The 18,128-nt window shown below is 35.2% G+C and overlaps 2 protein-coding genes across 4 annotated transcripts in view; one reads left to right on the top strand and one right to left on the bottom strand.

Annotated features, from left to right (window-relative positions):
• Positions 1 to 12,130, top strand: part of LOC138722177 (protein bicaudal D homolog 1) — a 305,608-nt gene extending 293,478 nt beyond the window's left edge. The window contains exons 14-24 of one of the 3 annotated variants that reach the window (XM_069860071.1): positions 574 to 730; positions 1,850 to 1,988; positions 2,567 to 2,625; positions 3,234 to 3,380; positions 4,836 to 5,008; positions 7,008 to 7,038; positions 7,211 to 7,306; positions 7,686 to 7,811; positions 9,650 to 9,790; positions 11,279 to 11,419; positions 11,598 to 12,130. In XM_069860071.1, coding sequence (XP_069716172.1) covers positions 574 to 730; positions 1,850 to 1,988; positions 2,567 to 2,625; positions 3,234 to 3,380; positions 4,836 to 5,008; positions 7,008 to 7,038; positions 7,211 to 7,306; positions 7,686 to 7,811; positions 9,650 to 9,790; positions 11,279 to 11,419; positions 11,598 to 11,840 — 1,453 coding nt within the window. In that variant the 3' untranslated portion in view covers positions 11,841 to 12,130. Of the gene's footprint in view, positions 1 to 551; positions 731 to 1,849; positions 1,989 to 2,566; positions 2,626 to 3,233; positions 3,381 to 4,835; positions 5,009 to 7,007; positions 7,039 to 7,210; positions 7,307 to 7,685; positions 7,812 to 9,649; positions 9,791 to 11,278; positions 11,420 to 11,597 lie in introns of those variants that run through there. The other 2 variants (XM_069860158.1, XM_069860079.1) reach the window with 2 other exon arrangements.
• Positions 1 to 18,128, bottom strand: part of AMN1 (antagonist of mitotic exit network 1 homolog) — a 469,636-nt gene that overhangs the window by 446,106 nt on the left and 5,402 nt on the right. The gene's annotated exons all lie outside the window — the stretch shown is intronic.

Here is an 18,128-nt window from a genome sequence, read left to right as displayed (position 1 = left end):
GCTACTTCTCTCTGCCTCTCCATCAGGTTCTTTACTATTCTGTTTTATTTGAAGATGCTACCAGTGGTCAGGAAAGATGTAGGAAAATTCTCACAAAGAAATGGAATCTAAGGGATTCTCTCTGCTTCATAGTTTTTTGGGGTTTTTTTTGATAAATAATGATTTATAAAAGATGTAAATACATGCATTTATATAAGGCACAGAAAGGCAGCTATGCAGTATTGATTTAGTCCTCAAACAAACCCACAGATTAGCTATTTAGAGGGTAAATAAATTATAAATTTATATAATTTAGACTATGCTTTTCAAACAAAACCTTCCAGGTTTTCATTATATGTAGCTTTTCTTTCTTTAGTTCTCTACATGTCCTATAATGGTTATATATCATCAAAGAGGATACAAACACTCTTTCTATGTTAATTTTTAGTCAGTTTTAATGGTTACATTACAACTCTATATGGGGCGATCCCAAACAGAAGGGTTCACTATTAAACACTTGAAATGGTTTTACAACCTTGTGTGACCTTTTCTTCTTTCCTGTTTGCTCTGAGATTCCACCCTCTTACTTTACAGGACTACCACCCCCAGAATTGGAGATATTCTGCAAAAGTTAGCCCCTTTCCTCAAGATGTATGGAGAGTATGTGAAGAATTTTGATAACGCAATGGAATTGGTGAAAACGTGGACTGAACGATCACCTCAATTCAAATTCATTGTTCAAGACATTCAGGTAATGGGGAGAATAATGTAGATCTCCAAGTAATACACACGTACATAAAAATATATGGATTTGTGGATGAAAAAAGGATTTAAGAGAAAATTAAATACCATGTCATATTCCTTGGAATTGAGGGTTGTTGGGTTTCTCCACTTCACACTGCATTCTGTTTCTTCTCCTTCTCCCTTCATATGTATGCAAATACCCACACAAATCCAGACTTTCCACTGCAAAATAGAGACCAAAATATACAGGCTGAGAGATGAGAAAAACCGCTACATTTTGTTGTAGATGCCGATAGCAAATACTGTTTTAGGATAAAGTGCAACTATAGATCCTTGCACATAACTATTGTGTTGGTCCACACCAGTGCTGTTATGCAGGGCACTGTGCTTCAGAAGTAAGTATATAATCTTAAATGCTGATCCACAAAAGGTAAAGAAAGCTTAAGAGTTCAGCAATGCATCAGTCTTTTAAAAAAATGAGTTTTATACCCTCTAGTGCTCCCTGTAGGCTTCTCTGTGAACTGGCAGGTATCTGTCTTCCTTCTGTAAACTGAGAAGCTAGGAATACGATAAGGTATTTCTGCTTAAATTTACTGTTGTATAGGGTGTTGTGATTCTAAGCCAGGGACGGTAACTATGTGTATTTTAATGTAATATTTTAATTAAGATTATGGAAATGAATATGCAAACACTGCTTAGGGGTTTTACTTTATAAATGAAACAAAACATTCGCTCATCAGATAGCTAAGATATACATTTGTAGCCCATTTAAGTGACTTTTTATAATTAGTGGTCATGAGCTTCTCTGATTAATTCGGTAATAATTCTCTTGTCTGAATTACTACAAACCCAATTTAAAATACACCTGAGTTTGAGAGATTTTTTGGTAGAACTTCTATTTGTGAATTGGCTATTTACTACTGGCTACTTAGGAATTATTTAAAAATGTTTTTTAGGAAAGAATTTAAAATTATGTGGCTTGATAAAGTAGTTCTGCTTTCTTTCAGAAGGTCTGTCATGCATGTTTTGAAATACATTATTTATGTTTTGTCAGTCATATTTTTATTTTACTATATCCTAATAACATTTTTGCCCACTACATTGAAATGTGTTTACAATTTTTTAGAAGGAAAAAGTGTGTGGAAATTTGACATTGCAGCATCACATGCTAGAACCAGTACAACGCATTCCACGCTACGAGATGCTTCTAAAGGACTACCTAAGGAAATTGCCTCAGGATTCACTAGACTGGAAAGATGCTGAAAGTAAATATCTCTGTCATTGAAATAGCTGAAATAAGGTAGTTGTAAGAGGATACTGTAAATTGAAGATATTTTCAGGAAAAATAAAGTGAAGAAGCAAAGTCCCTCCGAAAAGAATAATAGAATTTCTTCAGTGGAGTTGTAAGATTCTTTGAAAAAATATCTGTTCAAATAATAGGTGAAATTAATATAAAAACTGTAAGGGCTTTAGTATTCTTCTGGAGCACATAACTTTTACTTCAGTTTTGGAATAGTGCACAGATTTTCATTTGTTTGCTTTGCAGTTTATTAGGAGTTGTGTCTTTTGTTTGTTTGTTTTTGTCCACATTTTGGTTTGCTTTATGCAGAGGAGTCAGACTCATTATTGTATTTTTAAGCTCCATATGGGAAAAAAAAAAACCAGCCTATTTTTAAGCTTATTCTTTTCTGTATTCATACAAGTACACGGCAAGATATTTCCACAGATCGTTCAAAATTACTTGTCAGATAGTTTTTGAAAGAGTTCTCTTTTTTCTATGTAGTACATAAATATGTAAAAATGCAGCTTTTTGGTTTTACTTTTTTCTTTTTCTTCCGTCTAGAATCCCTGGAAATCATATCCACTGCAGCAAGTCACTCTAATAGTGCAATAAGAAAAATGGTAAATGATCCTTGTTTTCCTGTTAAATTTTTAATATATTATAATTGAGTATTTGGTGAAGCTAGGAACATAATTTGCAAATCTTCCCTAGAAAGGCAAAAATGGGTATCCTGGGTCTAAGTGATTGATGCTACTTAGTGTATTTATACAGTTCCTGGAAATAATAGACAAATTGTGGCATTACACCTAATTCTCCCAAGTGGGACAGACTAGGTTCCCCTTCTGGCTCAAATAGCTGACACTACACTGGACTCTTAACCATGTTTCACCCATTTCTGTTAGTGGAACAGTAATATTTGTAAAGAATAGTTACTACCATATTGGTCTGGCATGATAGGTACTTCATTAAGTATGTGAGATAGTTTGGACCAGAAATAATGCAGGCTGTATGTATAGCTGTATTTTTACATTACCATAGAGATAACATTTCTAAAAGTCCTTTTTCCTGTGTCAACTAATTTAATCATATGTATGGCTGGCGATATATACCAGGTTCTTCAAGGCTAATATTCTCCAGACTCACACAAGCTCTCATCGTTTCCTTTAAACATGCTCAAAGGTCAATGCTTTTAATGAGTAAGTTTTATAACTCTACTTTCACTGTAAAGGAGAACCTAAAGAAATTGTTAGAGATATATGAGATGCTGGGAGAAGAGGAAGACATTGTGAACCCTTCAAATGAACTGATAAAAGAAGGACAGATCCTTAAACTTGCCGCTCGCAATACATCTGCTCAAGAACGTTATCTTTTTCTAGTAAGTATGCAGTGTTTGCAGTAGTGTCTGTATAGTATTCTAGACTTGAACTACCAAAGAGAGAGGGAAGTCCTCTTCTGGTTGATGTCAGTGCCTATCCACTAGTAATATTAGAGCATAAGAAAGCACCATTTAGAACAGAATACATGGTTTTAAATAAATGGAACCAATGTCCAGCAACTCCGTTGAAATAAGTAGTTGCTGATTATAAATGCATGTCTTAGCGCATGAAAACATTGACATTCTCATGAAACTGAACTGCAAAAGCTTAGGATTTTGGTCCTGACCTGAGTGTGTGTGTTGTGGTCCCAGTAAGTCTCATGGTTTTCTGGGACCTTGTTATCATGGCAGGTCATCCTCTGTCAGGTGCTTGTGTCCTGTCTTGGAACTAACAGACTACAGGCATTGCTCCCTTACAACTCCCATGGAAAAGGTTTGACGTAGTTCATTGCTTCCTATCCATTAAAAACTGCTAATACTTTTTTGGTTTTGGGCTTCTGGCATTGAATGCCTCCTGGTTCATAAAGACTAGTAACAGGGTGTTTAGGCAAAACTTCTGTTCATCTGTGCTTAAAAAAAAAAAAAAAAGGAGAAAACACTGAGTAATAAGACCTCAAATGGAGCTAGGACAGATGATTAAAATGATGTGCATTTCACATGAGAGGTGACAAGTTCGTATGTGCTGTATCTGTGATACAGACTAGGCAGTAGGCTAGACAAGATTTCTATGAAATAGGATTTACCTGAAGTGAGTTTCTTTTTTTAATAATTAATTTTCAGAAAAATGTGAGAAAATTAAACACTATAGATCTGATTTAATAACTGTGCTTCTAGTCCTGGGCTTTAGACATTTAAACATTGTTTGAAGTTCTACTCTTTAATAAAAGAATATCTCTTCCTCCTGCTCATGTATTATTCCCCCCACTCCTCCACACTGTGGTATTGAGGTTTTCAGTCAACAAAACTTTAAGAAATGTTCTTCTTAGAGAAAAGACAAATAATGTCCTCAAATAATATTAGTTACAACTTCTACAAAAACAAATGGGTTTGGTACAGGGTAAATATAAATGTATACACTGAAGAAAAGAGTTTTTATTCTGCAGTTTAGAGTAGGTTTTGCAGAACTGGAGCATAAGAAAGGGTTTTTCTAACAAAAGATTTACAGATATCCAGTCTGAGTATAGTTGATAATAAATGCTATGAAGACTGCTGCATATAGTGAACAATTGTTCATGTATCCACTAAAGCTGTCCTTGACTCTTTTTTCTAAACAAACAAGAAAAAAAAGTTGTCTTGAATTAGAGCTTTGGTCTTCTCATATATCAACTGAGCAGGAAAGAACCTGCTTTCTCACCCAGCAAGTCTAGCTTTGTGATACTGTCCAGCTCTTAGTAGAAACTGTGGCTGTATCTGTGGTTTTTTTAATGCAAAGCCATGTGTTTATTTTTCCCCTAGTTTAACAATATGCTGCTCTACTGCGTCCCCAAATTCAGCTTGGTGGGATCAAAGTTCTCGGTTCGAACCAGAGTCGGCATAGATGGTATGAAGATTAAGGAAACTCATAATGAAGAATATCCACACACTTTTCAAGTGTCTGGAAAAGAACGAACGCTGGAGTTGCAGGCCAGGTAAGCAGTCACTTTGTCTAGTTTTTTGAGGATTAAAAGCATACACGCAGAAGAGTGGACTAATAGATATGGAGAAAGATGCAGTGGGCTTCATCATAATATCAGTGTTTTGAAAATAGCTCAAGCTGCCAGAAATCATCAATTATCAGTCCAAAAATCTCTTGAAGTAGAAGATGTATCCACATAAGTGTATAGTGCATTGCCTTACATTGCAGAAATACCTAAAATAGTTGTGAATGGGCTCACTGGAAAAGTGAAAGCAGCGTACTTAACTGATGCATAGTCAATGTGTCCGACAGTGCTTTGGGACACCGAGTGTGTTAATCTCTGGGCAGTGCTGCTACCTCTGGTACTTTAGGCTCCTTGGTACAAATTAGGCTGTTCACCTTAGCGCATGTCCACCCAATAAAACTCTGCACTCTGGTCAATTTCTGCCCACAGAACATTTTTTTCTACAGTGGTAGATGGGCGCTTGCTTTTCTCCATTCCTCAGGCCTGTTTCCAGGCTACTTGTTTTACTCCAGTCCCAGCTATCAACCTCACTCTGGAAAGTAAGTTCTCCTTTTAGCTCTTGGGTCCTTTTCCTCCAATGGCCCTCTTCTGACTGGCATTTTGCTGCTTTCCTTCCTAGTCCTTATATCCTCCTCTTGCTGGGTTACCTTCCCATTGCTGCTTTTTGCAGCATTGCCTAGACTAAAACTTCCCTGTCTAGACTCCCCCACTTTAAATCAACTAGGATATTCCACCTCTCCTTCTGGACCTGCTTAAAGATTCTATTCTGAGCAGTTAGGATTTCATTGCAGAGAGGCAAGGATTAAATAAGCAGTAAGATGTCCATGGTGGATATGATTGTGTTGACACCACATGTGTGAGGACAAACAAGCTTGCCAGCAAACAAGCTTGCAAGCTACTTTCCTTTATGAAAAAAACTCTTGTAATATTTAGTGAGTTACATCAGTGAGTGTAGAAAGATAACAGCATATAGAAATTTACCTATACTATCACTGAGTTTGAAATTAAATATATATATTGAAAAATGGCAGGAAGAAGCTTTCCACTAAGGTCTACAAGACTGCTGGGGCATGTTTTTGGTTATCAGTCACATATCTTGCTGTACCATTTGTGAAGTAGGTTTTAATTGAGGAAAAAAAAGATACAACGAAGTAAGTTTATTTTATTAACTTCCTGGTACTACCAGTAATTGGAAGTTTATTGCATTAACTTATTTTAGGTGTGAGAAGAACATGTTTTTATGTTTTGCTTTTTAGAGTGCTTCAAGTTTGTATAAAATCATAAAGGAACAAGTACCAGATGAGATCATATTCAATTATATTAGAATAATCTTGATTAATATATGAGTATTGTGTGTACCCTATACCTTAATGTCCTCAGTTCATGAACTTGTATTAACAGTTGTAATGTTTAGTTTACCCTTGAGGCTTTCTTTCCTGGTAGGCTTCTATTTATTTTTTCAGAATATTTTTTGAATACTTTTTCAGTTGCTGGTAGCTCTGAGTTGAATATGATAGCGTTCTCATCTCTGTCTTGTCTGTATATCTCATCTGTACTGACTGTTAACTCATCTGTATCTACTGTAATGCATGAAAGGGAAATTTCTGCTGTTTGGTTTATAATATTAAAACATATTTTTCATTTTGTTTAATTTGATACTTCTTGCCAGTGCAGACAAGTTTAAACAACAGCAACAAAAAAAGCATTAAGGAAATTCACTTGTTGAGGAGGGAGGAAGATTCAAGAGATACATAGGAGAAATCTGTCTTTTCCTTTCTGTGCTGTTCTCAAAAAGAAAATTAAAAAAAAAATAGCTTTTGTTGGTTTTGTGGGGTTATTTTTGTTTTGTTTTGGTTTTGAAAGTTAACTATTAGTATTATTTAAATTTTAATTCCCAAGAATTACATCAGAAGCTTGGCTTGTTGTTAATAGTGAGGTGATGTTTCCTGAACTAGTATTTGACTAACATGTCAAATATTTCTTTCAGTTCTGAACAAGATAAGGAAGAATGGATAAAGGTAAATTAATCCACATTCTTTATTTCTAAACACTTTTTCACTGAAGCAATCAAAAAACCATTATTCATATTTTATGGCTGTTGCTTCCATCTGCTGATTAATAACTTGTCAGAATGCAGAGAGTCTGTTTTAAATGTAATGTGTTTGAGGAATTTCTCCACTGCTTCCTTAGGCGCTTCAGAATACTATAGAAGCTTTTCAGCAGAGGAATGAGACTTTCAGAAATGCTATTGCAAAAGAATATGAAGACATGCCTGCTGAGGTTTCTGTAAGTTGCTGTTATTCCTTTGTAATCTTCTTAGTACCCATTTTGTTCTTCAGTAAATGGAAAAAAGCTTGGCAGAAACTGTTTTCAAGCATATCATTCTTATAGAAGAAGAATTGCAAAATAATTATCTTATGGGTAACTGTTTTTCTTTGTAATGCCAAATCTTATAAACAAGCATCTTTTTTTCTTGAAAAACATAAGACTACCCTTTCAGAGAAGCATAATGACTTTTGAATGAGTTCATTGTTATTTATATGGTAGCTGTTCTGCCGTTTCCTTTCCAGAGGAAGAGAATAATTATTTTCCCTATTTAAAATACTCTGTAACTTTTTATATTGGCTTTTTTTAATTCTCCCATCCTCCCTCTGCTCTCCTTCAGAATGCAGAGCTTGGGAAGAGAGCACCAAGGTGGATACGAGACAATGAAGTAACTATGTGCATGAAATGCAAGGAGCCCTTTAATGCACTGACAAGGAGAAGGCATCACTGCAGAGCATGTGGACACGTAAGTACAAATCCCTAGCTGCTGTAGCAGACTTGAGAAAGGGTCTAACCACTTACCTGACTTCTGGTGCTGACTTGTTATGCTGCAGTGTTTGTTACTGTGCTTGTGGCTGAAGGGAGAAGCTGTGTATTACATAGCACAAAGGATCCTTTTGTCTTGTTTAGGTGGCAGAGTAAATCTGGAAGTAATTTAGAGTGGTGAAAGATGCATATTTGTGTAAAATGTCCCAAGCCCCTGGACATACTGTACCATTACTCCTAAGTGGCCTCCATTGATCTCAACTGTTTCAAGACCATATTAAGCCAGTATTATTCCTGGCAGCACTATAGCTGCCTCCTTTTCCCATTCTGTTATCACAAGAAGATCATGAAGCCCTGCAGTTTGTCATTAGGTTAACATGGAGCTATTCTCAGCTGGGTTTAGTGCGTAACTGTGTGAACGTGAGCAAAGCATCAGGGAAGAACAGACGGTTAAGATGGGGAGAGAGTATTACTACTGGTTTCCATGTATGATTTTACATGTGGCATATGCCACTTTAAAGCAACCATGATATAGCAGTATGATTTGAGAGTTTTCAGAAGTCAACAAAAAAGCAAGCATACCGAACTTTCTTTTCTTGCCATCGAGCAGCTACGCTTTTCTCCAGCAGATGGTAGTACAAGCCCAGGTTTAATACTTGCCTTACAGGTTATCATATGATTCCTTTCTAATGTTTTTATGTGGTATGAAGGCTTACTGCACTCATAATGCTGCTTTTGTGCTTTCCAGGGCACTAGAGACTTTCTCCGAAGCTCTGAATTATTGATTATACAATTGCCATCCAAGGTTTTTTTCCAGGTCATTCTGTCCCAAAATGCCTCCATTAACCTTGTGATCATACCCTTCCTTTCTTTCCCTCTTTTTTTAAGAATCCTATCTACTTCCCTCCATTGTAGTTCTATCACATCTTCTTCCACTTCAAAAAAAATCATTTTATTGGGAATTAATTTGGGTCAGTGATGGTGTTTTTCCAGCAGTGACTGATTTGGAATATGTTACTATTATTCTCTAGGGCTTCCAGCTGAAGGTAATGTTCTACATTAGAACTGCAGAGCCTTGGTCCACAATAAAATTCTGTTCAGGTGTTTGAACGGTTCAAATACATTTGTCCACCTTTCTTTCCTGAAATAACTGCACTTACATTTTTTATGCAGCACATGTCTTTCCCTTGGAAGACTATTTCTGTGGAAAAATACTTCAAATGAAAGAACATCTCTCAGTTCTGCTTGCATTTCAGTTTTCTCTATGTATATTTTGAAGGACAAAAGATAGTGTGACGTTGGGTTACATATCCTGTATGTTCATGAACATATTCTGAAACTGTAAAGTTAATATTTCTCAGGTTAAAAAACATTTTAGATTTTATTAAATTTTTATTAACTAAAAGTGCATCTCAGTTTTACATTTTTGAGGTTACATAGAAAATAAAATGCTAAGTGTACTTTTTCAGTTTGGCATCTAAAGAAACTGGACGATTTTTTTTCCTGCAGCATGATCTGTGCTACATTCTGATTCTATCCCTAACTTTAACCTACATATGTAATTGAAAGCCTAATGGGATTTTATACAAAGTTCCTACCAGGTAAATTGTAAAAGCACTTCTAGTTAAGTAGCAGTGGCACAGATTTGGATAAATCATCCTTTTCAATTAATTTGCTATAGACATAATAGTGTCATAAAGCAATTCTTTCTTGTTCTGTAAAATTAAACAAAATATTACTAATTAGATTTAATAATATTGGCTTAAATTCTGCTTCCTTTATAAAAACTTAAATTGCTTATCTTTTTTTGTTTCTAAGGTGGTTTGCTGGAAATGTTCTGATTATAAGGCACATCTCGAATACGATGGCAATAAATTGAACAAAGTCTGTAAAGACTGCTATCACGTCATAATTGGTTGTACAGACAGCGAAGAAAAGAAGAAGAAAGGCATCTTGGAAGTATGTTGTTTAAAAATACCATACGTGCATTGCTGCAAACAGTTTTGGCTCATCAGTTGGTGAATAATGGTAGCATTCTGGCAGGGGTATTTTCTGTTTCTCATTTTCTGTGACCTTTCAGTACTTAAAGGGGGCTTATGAGGAAGAAGGGGAAAAACCTTTTAGCAGGGCCTGTATCAATAGGGCAAGGGGTAATGGCTTTAAACTAAAAGAGGAGAAATGTTTAGACTAGATGTTAGGAAGAAATTTTTCATGCTGAGTGCGGTGAAACACTGGAACAGGTTGCCCAGAGAGGTAGTCAGTGCCCCATCCCTGGAAAAAAACAAGTTGGATGGGACCCTAAGCAAACAAGAAAAGAAAATCTATTGTACGGGATTAATTTGGTCCACATACTACTTATTCAGAATCATAGAATGGTTTGGATTGGAAGGGACCATGAAAGTAATTTAGACCAACCCCCCTGCAGAGAGCAGGGACATCTTCAACTAGATCAGGTTGCTTAGAGTCCCATCCAACTTGTTTTACAGGCCTTTTGAATTGCCTGACATACACCAGAGAAATAACATAAATTTATCTCAGGAGGTAGTAGAGATGGATTGACACCTTGAGCTAAATATGAACAGACAAAGAAGGCAAAAATAAGATATTCATTGTAATTCCATATACACTTTGTAATTGATGTTGGCTTGACTAAACTTGACTAGTCTCTTAAGTGAAAAAGAGAAAGTACCACGTGATTCCACTATCTTACATTATGGTCAAGAGACTGCTGTTTCTTGGCATGATGGCTTTTTAAATGTAGCTAAAGGAGTTACAGTGTCTTTCATGAATGTCCATCTATGTGCTGGATTGCATGTTGCAGCATCCAAACAGCATCACTGCCGGGGAGAGGAATAAAAATGGATGCAAGGAAATATTAGCACATAATCATTTTATGTTCTTTCTGTTCTCCTCAGGATCACTATTTAACTCAAGCACTGTCTTCAGATTTTAAGCAATTCACCAAATCTTTTCTCTAGGATTAATGCTTGTGTTCTTGTGTAGTTCTTAGAACTATGTTTCCATCTGATCCTGACATAATATTTTGACTGCCAAAATAGAGAATTTGTCATATTGGATAGACAGTAGCACTTGCATGCATCTTAGAAACAAGATGTTGAAGATATAAGATACAGAAGAAGGCTAGCGGTGGTGGCAAAATGAGATTTAGAATGATCTGGAAGTGTATAATTAAAAATTACTGACAAATGAAGGAACAGATTACACATGTGATGAGGGAGTACAAATTGTGATTGTATGTCTGCATTATGTAAATACGCTTTGTAAATGCAGCCCTTCATTTACTTGGGTATTTGCTCAAGCTGTTTCACAGATGTTATGTAAGATTTGGTATAAATGGTGATGTATTTCAGCTTTTCTGTTCTATGTGGTTTTAATCTTTATTTAAGAAAGTTTATCTACCTTTTTATGCTTTATACTGTCTCCTAGATTGAATCTGCAGAAGTCTCTGGAAATAGCGTCATATGTAGCTTTCTTCAGTACATGGAAAAATCAAAGCCCTGGCAGAAAGCATGGTGTGTTATACCTAAACAGGAAGCTCTTGTGCTGTACATGTATGGTGCTCCACAGGTATGTACAGAGAAAATGGAAAAGATTTTGTTAATATTGTCATTGACATCTGAGTAAGACGAGTCAAATAGCTTGGGAATGGAGGAAAGACCCAAGTGTTTTTACCAAACTGTATAGTAGGTGAGAGGTAGCGGGCAAATTAGTTGGCTGTTCTTAATCAAGAACTCCTTCTTCTTAGGATGTTAAAGCTCTGGCTACAATTCCACTTCTGGGCTATACAGTAGATGACACTCCAAGAAGTGCTGACCTCCCGCACAGCTTCAAACTGACCCAGTCTAAGTCTGTGCACAGCTTTGCTGCGGACAATGAGGAACTAAAACAGAAATGGCTGAAAGTTATCCATTTAGCTGTCAAAGGTGAGACACCAGAATGTCAAAATGAACTGCAAGTAAATTTAGAAGAGCAACCTGAATCTTCTTAAACGTCTGAATGCTGAAGCTCAAGAACATATCGTATTTTTAAAAGATTTCAATTGAATTTGTGGTTAACATTTGTGTTAACCTTTCTTTGCCCAATCAAGAAAAAAAAAAAAAAAGAAACTTCTTACTACCATACACATCTTAGCACTTTATGTTTGGGAAAAACTCTGGTCTTTTTAGGGATCTTGTTCTTATATTTATGTTCTGTCAATAAAAGTGATGTACAGTTCCATTTCAGAGACTTTTTAAAAACATGTGAATGCTATTAAAAACACTTACTATCTTTACTCTACTTGTTTGTCGTGATGCAAATTTTTTTGAAAATCCCGTTGCTCTTTGGTTAACATTTGCTACATTCTTTAACAATGCAAATTTTGAAGCTTCCTACTTACATGTTAGGACTTGCAACAGGATAAAAGATATACCTCCACATTGCCAAAATAGATCTATAGTTAAATATGCAGGGATGGTTCGATTTAATGTATGTAGTTTATAGATTGAAATCCACTGATCTGTACATATGTTGTATTCACTTGTCCTTTTTTTTAATTAATGCAAATTGCTTTCACAGGTATATTGACTTTTAAAGTTTCAATTCATCAAGGGAACAATCTAACGATTTTCAATCTAGAATTGAATACCTAAAATATGAGAAAACTATATATAATATATGTACAGTATTAAAAATGTACAATACTTGATTTTTGCTTTGATTTCATGATACTGGTTTCCTATTACTGAATAATTTATTTAAAAAGCATGTTTTCTATTTGAAATTAAACACAGTCCTAAATTAACAAATACTGTTCAATGATTTGTTTCAATAGCTGACATTTAAAGATCTTGATACTTTAATGCATTAAAAAATAGCAGTAATGTAAGTGGCATGCAATGGACAAATAAGTTCCATTTGTGTTTAAAAGAGCAGTCGCTTTTCTTCAGTGTCCTATCACTGTTACCTTTTAAGAGTGCAGTAGCTCATTACTGAAATGCAGCATATGGTTTGGAAGAGCAACAGATGTGGGTTATTTGCTAGTATGGTTATTGGAACAAAAGAACATTTTGAACTTAAATCTTCTAAAATTTATGGAAGATTATATACTGTAATACTTACTTAGAGGTGACAACAGTCTTCAAGGATTATTGTTGTAAAGTGGAGCCTGCTTTATACAAATCTAGTATGAGGTCTGAGCTTGCAAATCTCAAGTTGCATTATTTGCATCTGCTAGTTGGAATTAGGACTTGTTGGCTTTACAGTATTAAGTCCCTTATGAATTTCCATTCCCTTTAGGGTTTTTACACATAAAGGCAAATGACCTCCTTAAAATTTTTGCTGTAAGATCCTTGTATGAAATATGACAACTTCAGAGGTAGTGATTGACTGTCAAGTAGACAATTAAAATCTTTGCCATCTTTCCTTTTCTGACCCCGTAAAGGAAGGAAAATATGTAACTTCCACAATCAACTTGTCATAGAAACATTCAGGAGTCTTCTCAATATAACGGCAATCTGTATTTTAAATCACGTCAAGCTGAAGACCTCAGGTTCAAGTCCAGTTTATTTAAGTAACATGAGGGCAGATTTAAATTGTCACATATTTATAATAAGATTTCCAGACAAAGTATTCACTGAACTCCCACTCTCACTTTACTCTTTTTGTAATGCTATAGGGAAAAAAATATTTATTTAGCATTTAATAAAGGATTGGTAAAGTAACCTCTGTTTTTATTATCAAGTGTGCATGAATACACAGTGATATTGTTCTTTGGTAAGAATGTCATGCAACTTTATATTAGTGGGCTGGATTTTGCTCTTACCTGTAGAAACCCCAAATCTTTAAATTAGTGTTAGTTATTATCAGGACATGGCAGTGTAGGGTGTGAACTCTACAACTGACTGTGTGCATGTCAGTTCTGAGTTATTCCTTGGGTGCTTTATGTGTCCAGATTATTCTGCATTTACCTCTAATATGATGGGCAAACTCTTCTATAATTCTCTTTTAAGTAATTTTCTACTGTCAGCTGTATTTATTTATGGGCAGCTCAAGCCCATTTTGATTCACATTGGTGAGTACCATCAAATCTTTGCCTGCGTCTGCATAGCTAATATATGTCATCTTGTGTATATCTTGATGAGGGGGTTGAGGAACATTCAGGTAAGCTAGAAGAACTCTCCATGGCTAACTTTCTTTCATGGTCATCTCCTGAAAGTTGGTATCTTCTAAAAGAGTCTCAAGTGCAATTATGGGATCTGGAGGGTCATATTACTATATCTTAATGTATAAGAACATTGTTTCCTGTGTTCAGGTTGTTGAGTGTAAGGGGAGAAGTTGCCTTAAAGGAGCCCCCAGGTAAGATGGACTGAGCTATTTTGAAAGTAATACAATGGTATGACTGTAATCATATATTCTATTCTGTTTTCTAAGCTCCTGCAAACTTAATTCTGAGCCAAGCAGGAAGACCTATTCTGGCTAAATTAGGGAATTGATTAGAAACAGCAATTTCTGGGCTGCCTTATTGTTATAGAAGCTGCTTGAATGATTTCATCATCTCTTAGATGAAGCCCTTAATTTTGGACACAAACAATTTGAAATGAAGTTAGAATTGGGAGTTATTTATTTGAATGTTATCCTCATGTTTGATCTCAGCCATTAAAGTTTATATAGTGTGGGATATTTTGTTTACCTTGTTGAAATCTATTACATATTCTCATAATCAATTGCTTAGTAAGAATGTCTTGTCACTCAAATACATGATTCTGTGTGTATTTTGTTGGAAAAAGTATGTACTGCTGATATTAACGGAGATCAGGAGATGGAGAAGTTGCTTCTAGATTTAACCACCCTAACTATTTTACTCCAGTCTCCAAACAATTCCCCTTTACAGCATCCAAAATGTTTTATTTAACTTCAAATTATAAATTATGGCCACAAAGGAACAAATTCAAAGTAGTAACTGCTGCAGCTTAACTATCATGACCAAAGCAGTCAAATCAAAACCACAGTTATAACAAGGTATAGGCTATTTCCATTGCAGCTGTTAAACTCTTTAAAAAAACCCACAACAACCAAACAAGCAAAAAGCACAAAAAAGAGACCGTTAAATGTATTAGCATAAAGCTGTATCTGTAAGGAATAAACTATAACTGAACATTCATTCATAATACATGAATGTATGTGAATGGCTCTTCTGAATTATTTAAGCTTTGAGATTCTTGTGTTCAAGAAATACTTGTTTCTCACTTTAAACTTGATCAGTCAGCACTATTTTTCTAGATCCTCTAAAAATTGTTTTCTGGTACCAGGTACTTCTGCTTGGTTGAAGAGCTGCTGTAAAGTCTATAGCACCTATGATTTTCAAATGCCTCTACAATGAGTATTTTTCTTTATTCCAAAGTATATTTAATTTTTATGTGAAAAATAGATATTGAGAATGCAAAACATTCTCTTCTATTTGGAGTAGAATATTAAACCACTTTAAATGCATGTTATATATAGTAGCACCTTCTTATGCAAAACCATCTCAAGGTGCTTATAAATCTCTTCAAAGATTCTAAATCTCTTTCATAGAAAAGAGGGATTTTATTCTTCATATTTTTAAATCATGGGTGAATCCAAGACACTGATTAAATGCAGAATATATACACTACTACCTGAGTAAATTATAAATGAGATTATAGACTGAAGACTTCCAAGTGGAGTCAGGAGGAAAAAAAGATAATGTATATATAAAAATAAGTGGGAATAATATGGAACTCTTGCCAAGTTCTTTGGGTTTTGTTGATTTGTTTAGGTTTTGAGGTTTGGTGGGGGAGGGGTTTGTAAACTAAATAACCACATAGCCTGTATAAAAACTGATCAGCTTTCATTTCAAGACAAGAGTAAATAAAATGAGCATAAGGTAGTGGTTCCTTATACTAAAGGAAAGACTTTCAGGAAAGAAATAAACATTCTGTGTAGGAATAATTCTTAAGCAATAAGAAGGAGCTTTCTCCATAAATCTATTTAGAGATCTTTAAACTAGCATATATGTGCTGGAGCTATTATACCTTCAATGATTTAAGTACACATAGAATCTGCCTTACATTATATACAGACACTTCTTGAAAGTCAAGATTTCACCAGTCTGAGAGCTGCTGACTTACTGTGTCTCATCTGGAACCACAGTGCTCAGTTCAGTTTCATATGGGTTTTGATTAGAGACACTTGATGTAGAGGTGGATGTAAAGAGCTGGAAATACGTATCAGAAGAATAAATGATGGGAGGAAGAGAAATAATTTTATGGCAGACTGACTATCCTTAAAATAAGTCCATTGGTGAAATGGGCACCATTCTTAGTCTGTGGTGTACTGTTATTTGAAATCTGAAATGAAATTATTAGTGTTAACTTTTTTAAATCCAGACTGTGACCCCATTGGTATGAGAAGTTTAGCTGGTTCTGATCCATGGGAGGGTAGTGAAGTATTTTCCTTGGACAGGAGCTTAATCTACCAGTCAGATTGTTTCCTAAAAACTTTCTCTTTAACAGAACATAACATTAACTTAATGATTGTATATGTGTATATCTATACACATATGCACATGTATGTGTGTGTATATGTATATATCTGTATTTATACTTGAGATGAACTGTTTCCAAGCAGTATTTTACAATCAAAAAATACACTGTGCTACATTCAAAATATAAATGTATATTGACTGTGTTGAGTGCGCTTTTCAGAAGACAAATCAACAGAAGTATATCTGCTTCTGTGGCATGTTTACTATTTCAGCCTAATTAAAAAAAAAACCACACACACACACAATTCAGTAAGGCATTCAATCTACTTCCTCTATAACCTCATGATTCAATTTCTTCCGACTCAAATATGGCATTTTGCTTTCACCTCTTTCTAGCACAAGTGAATGTAGAGTGTGGTTTTTCTCTACTACAATGTCCAAGGAGATTTTTTTGAATAAAACATATTTTCAGCCACTGCATAACATTGAGGTACTGCAGTTTGTAGTTCATCCTTGTAGATTCATTAACTATTTATGATGAAAATATTCAGAAAAGGGGGAACTGTGTCAAAGCATTTTTGCATGTTCGTGCCCTCATATTTTTAAGAAAGAAGCCAAATTTGTGGTATATGAGGAACAGTTTGCAATATTGTATTAGCATGTTCTCTATTTGTCAGCCCTCAAGGCAGATTAGTACAGTAATTTTAGTGGGACCTGGATAAGCTGTGGAGTTTGACATCATAATTATAGCCTCTGCACTGTAATTCACCTTCATTATGAAAACATTTCCGGTTACAATTGAGAGAACACTTGAAAAAATATTTGGAAGAGGTGTAAATTCATTCTGGTTTTGCAGTAAAGAATATTAAAAAGGTGAAATATAAATGCTGTTGTAAGTTGTGCAAATTTGAGTGGTCATTTTTATGGTCAAGAAATATATGAATGTAAAAAATCTGCAGATATTGTACATATTTTCTGTAATATATGTATATTTGGTCATAAGGTGGATGGAGAATTGTAAAAATTAAGCACTTTAATTCCTGTTGAGTACTTAAAGAAATTTCTATCCTGTAAAATAAAAGCGGCATTAAATAAGCATTGCTGATTGAATTTTTTTTTTTTCTGCCTACTGTTTATTTTCTCTGCTGATGAAATCTTTAAACTGCATATCCAATTGTGTAAGTAACTGTAAGGACCTATCTGTTCCTGAAGTGTTGGCTACTCACCAGTAGTGAGTTGTGAGTTTATGGTTGGACTCGATGATCCGGTGGGTCTCTTCCAACCTGGTTATTCTATGATTCACAAGCACTGCTAACTCAGTGGAGGATGCATTCAGAATATGCAACCAGCTCTATGTAATGCTATGACATCTTAGATCATGAAGAGAAAAGATGCAATCCTTCACAATTCAGATCCACATTTCCATAATGGGAATAATAATGTGACCAGGATATTATGAGAGTACTTTATGGGTTTCTACATTGCTACCCCCATAGAACAGTGCAGAAAGAAACGTGTTGAGGGTAGCCCCACGTCTGTCTTACTATTACTTAAGCACTACTCTGAATAAAAGGGCAAAACAAAACATGGAGTAGCTGCTCAGTGTAATCTCTTGTGCACTGAACAAAAGTGGTGCTGTGAAGCAAAAAATGTTCAGGTAATTAGCTGGATCATGATCCTAAGCGTAGGAAACTTTGATTTTTTAATTAATATGCTGGCTAAGCACACATTCAGTTTATGGAAGTGCCACTCAAACTGCAGCTACTTCTTTTCTACGTATCCTTTAACAGA

Source organism: Phaenicophaeus curvirostris, chromosome 1, assembly GCF_032191515.1.
Source record: "Phaenicophaeus curvirostris isolate KB17595 chromosome 1, BPBGC_Pcur_1.0, whole genome shotgun sequence".
NCBI lineage: Eukaryota > Metazoa > Chordata > Aves > Cuculiformes > Cuculidae > Phaenicophaeus > Phaenicophaeus curvirostris.
Note: the sequence above shows the minus strand (reverse complement) of the source record. Positions and strands in the feature narration are given on the sequence as shown.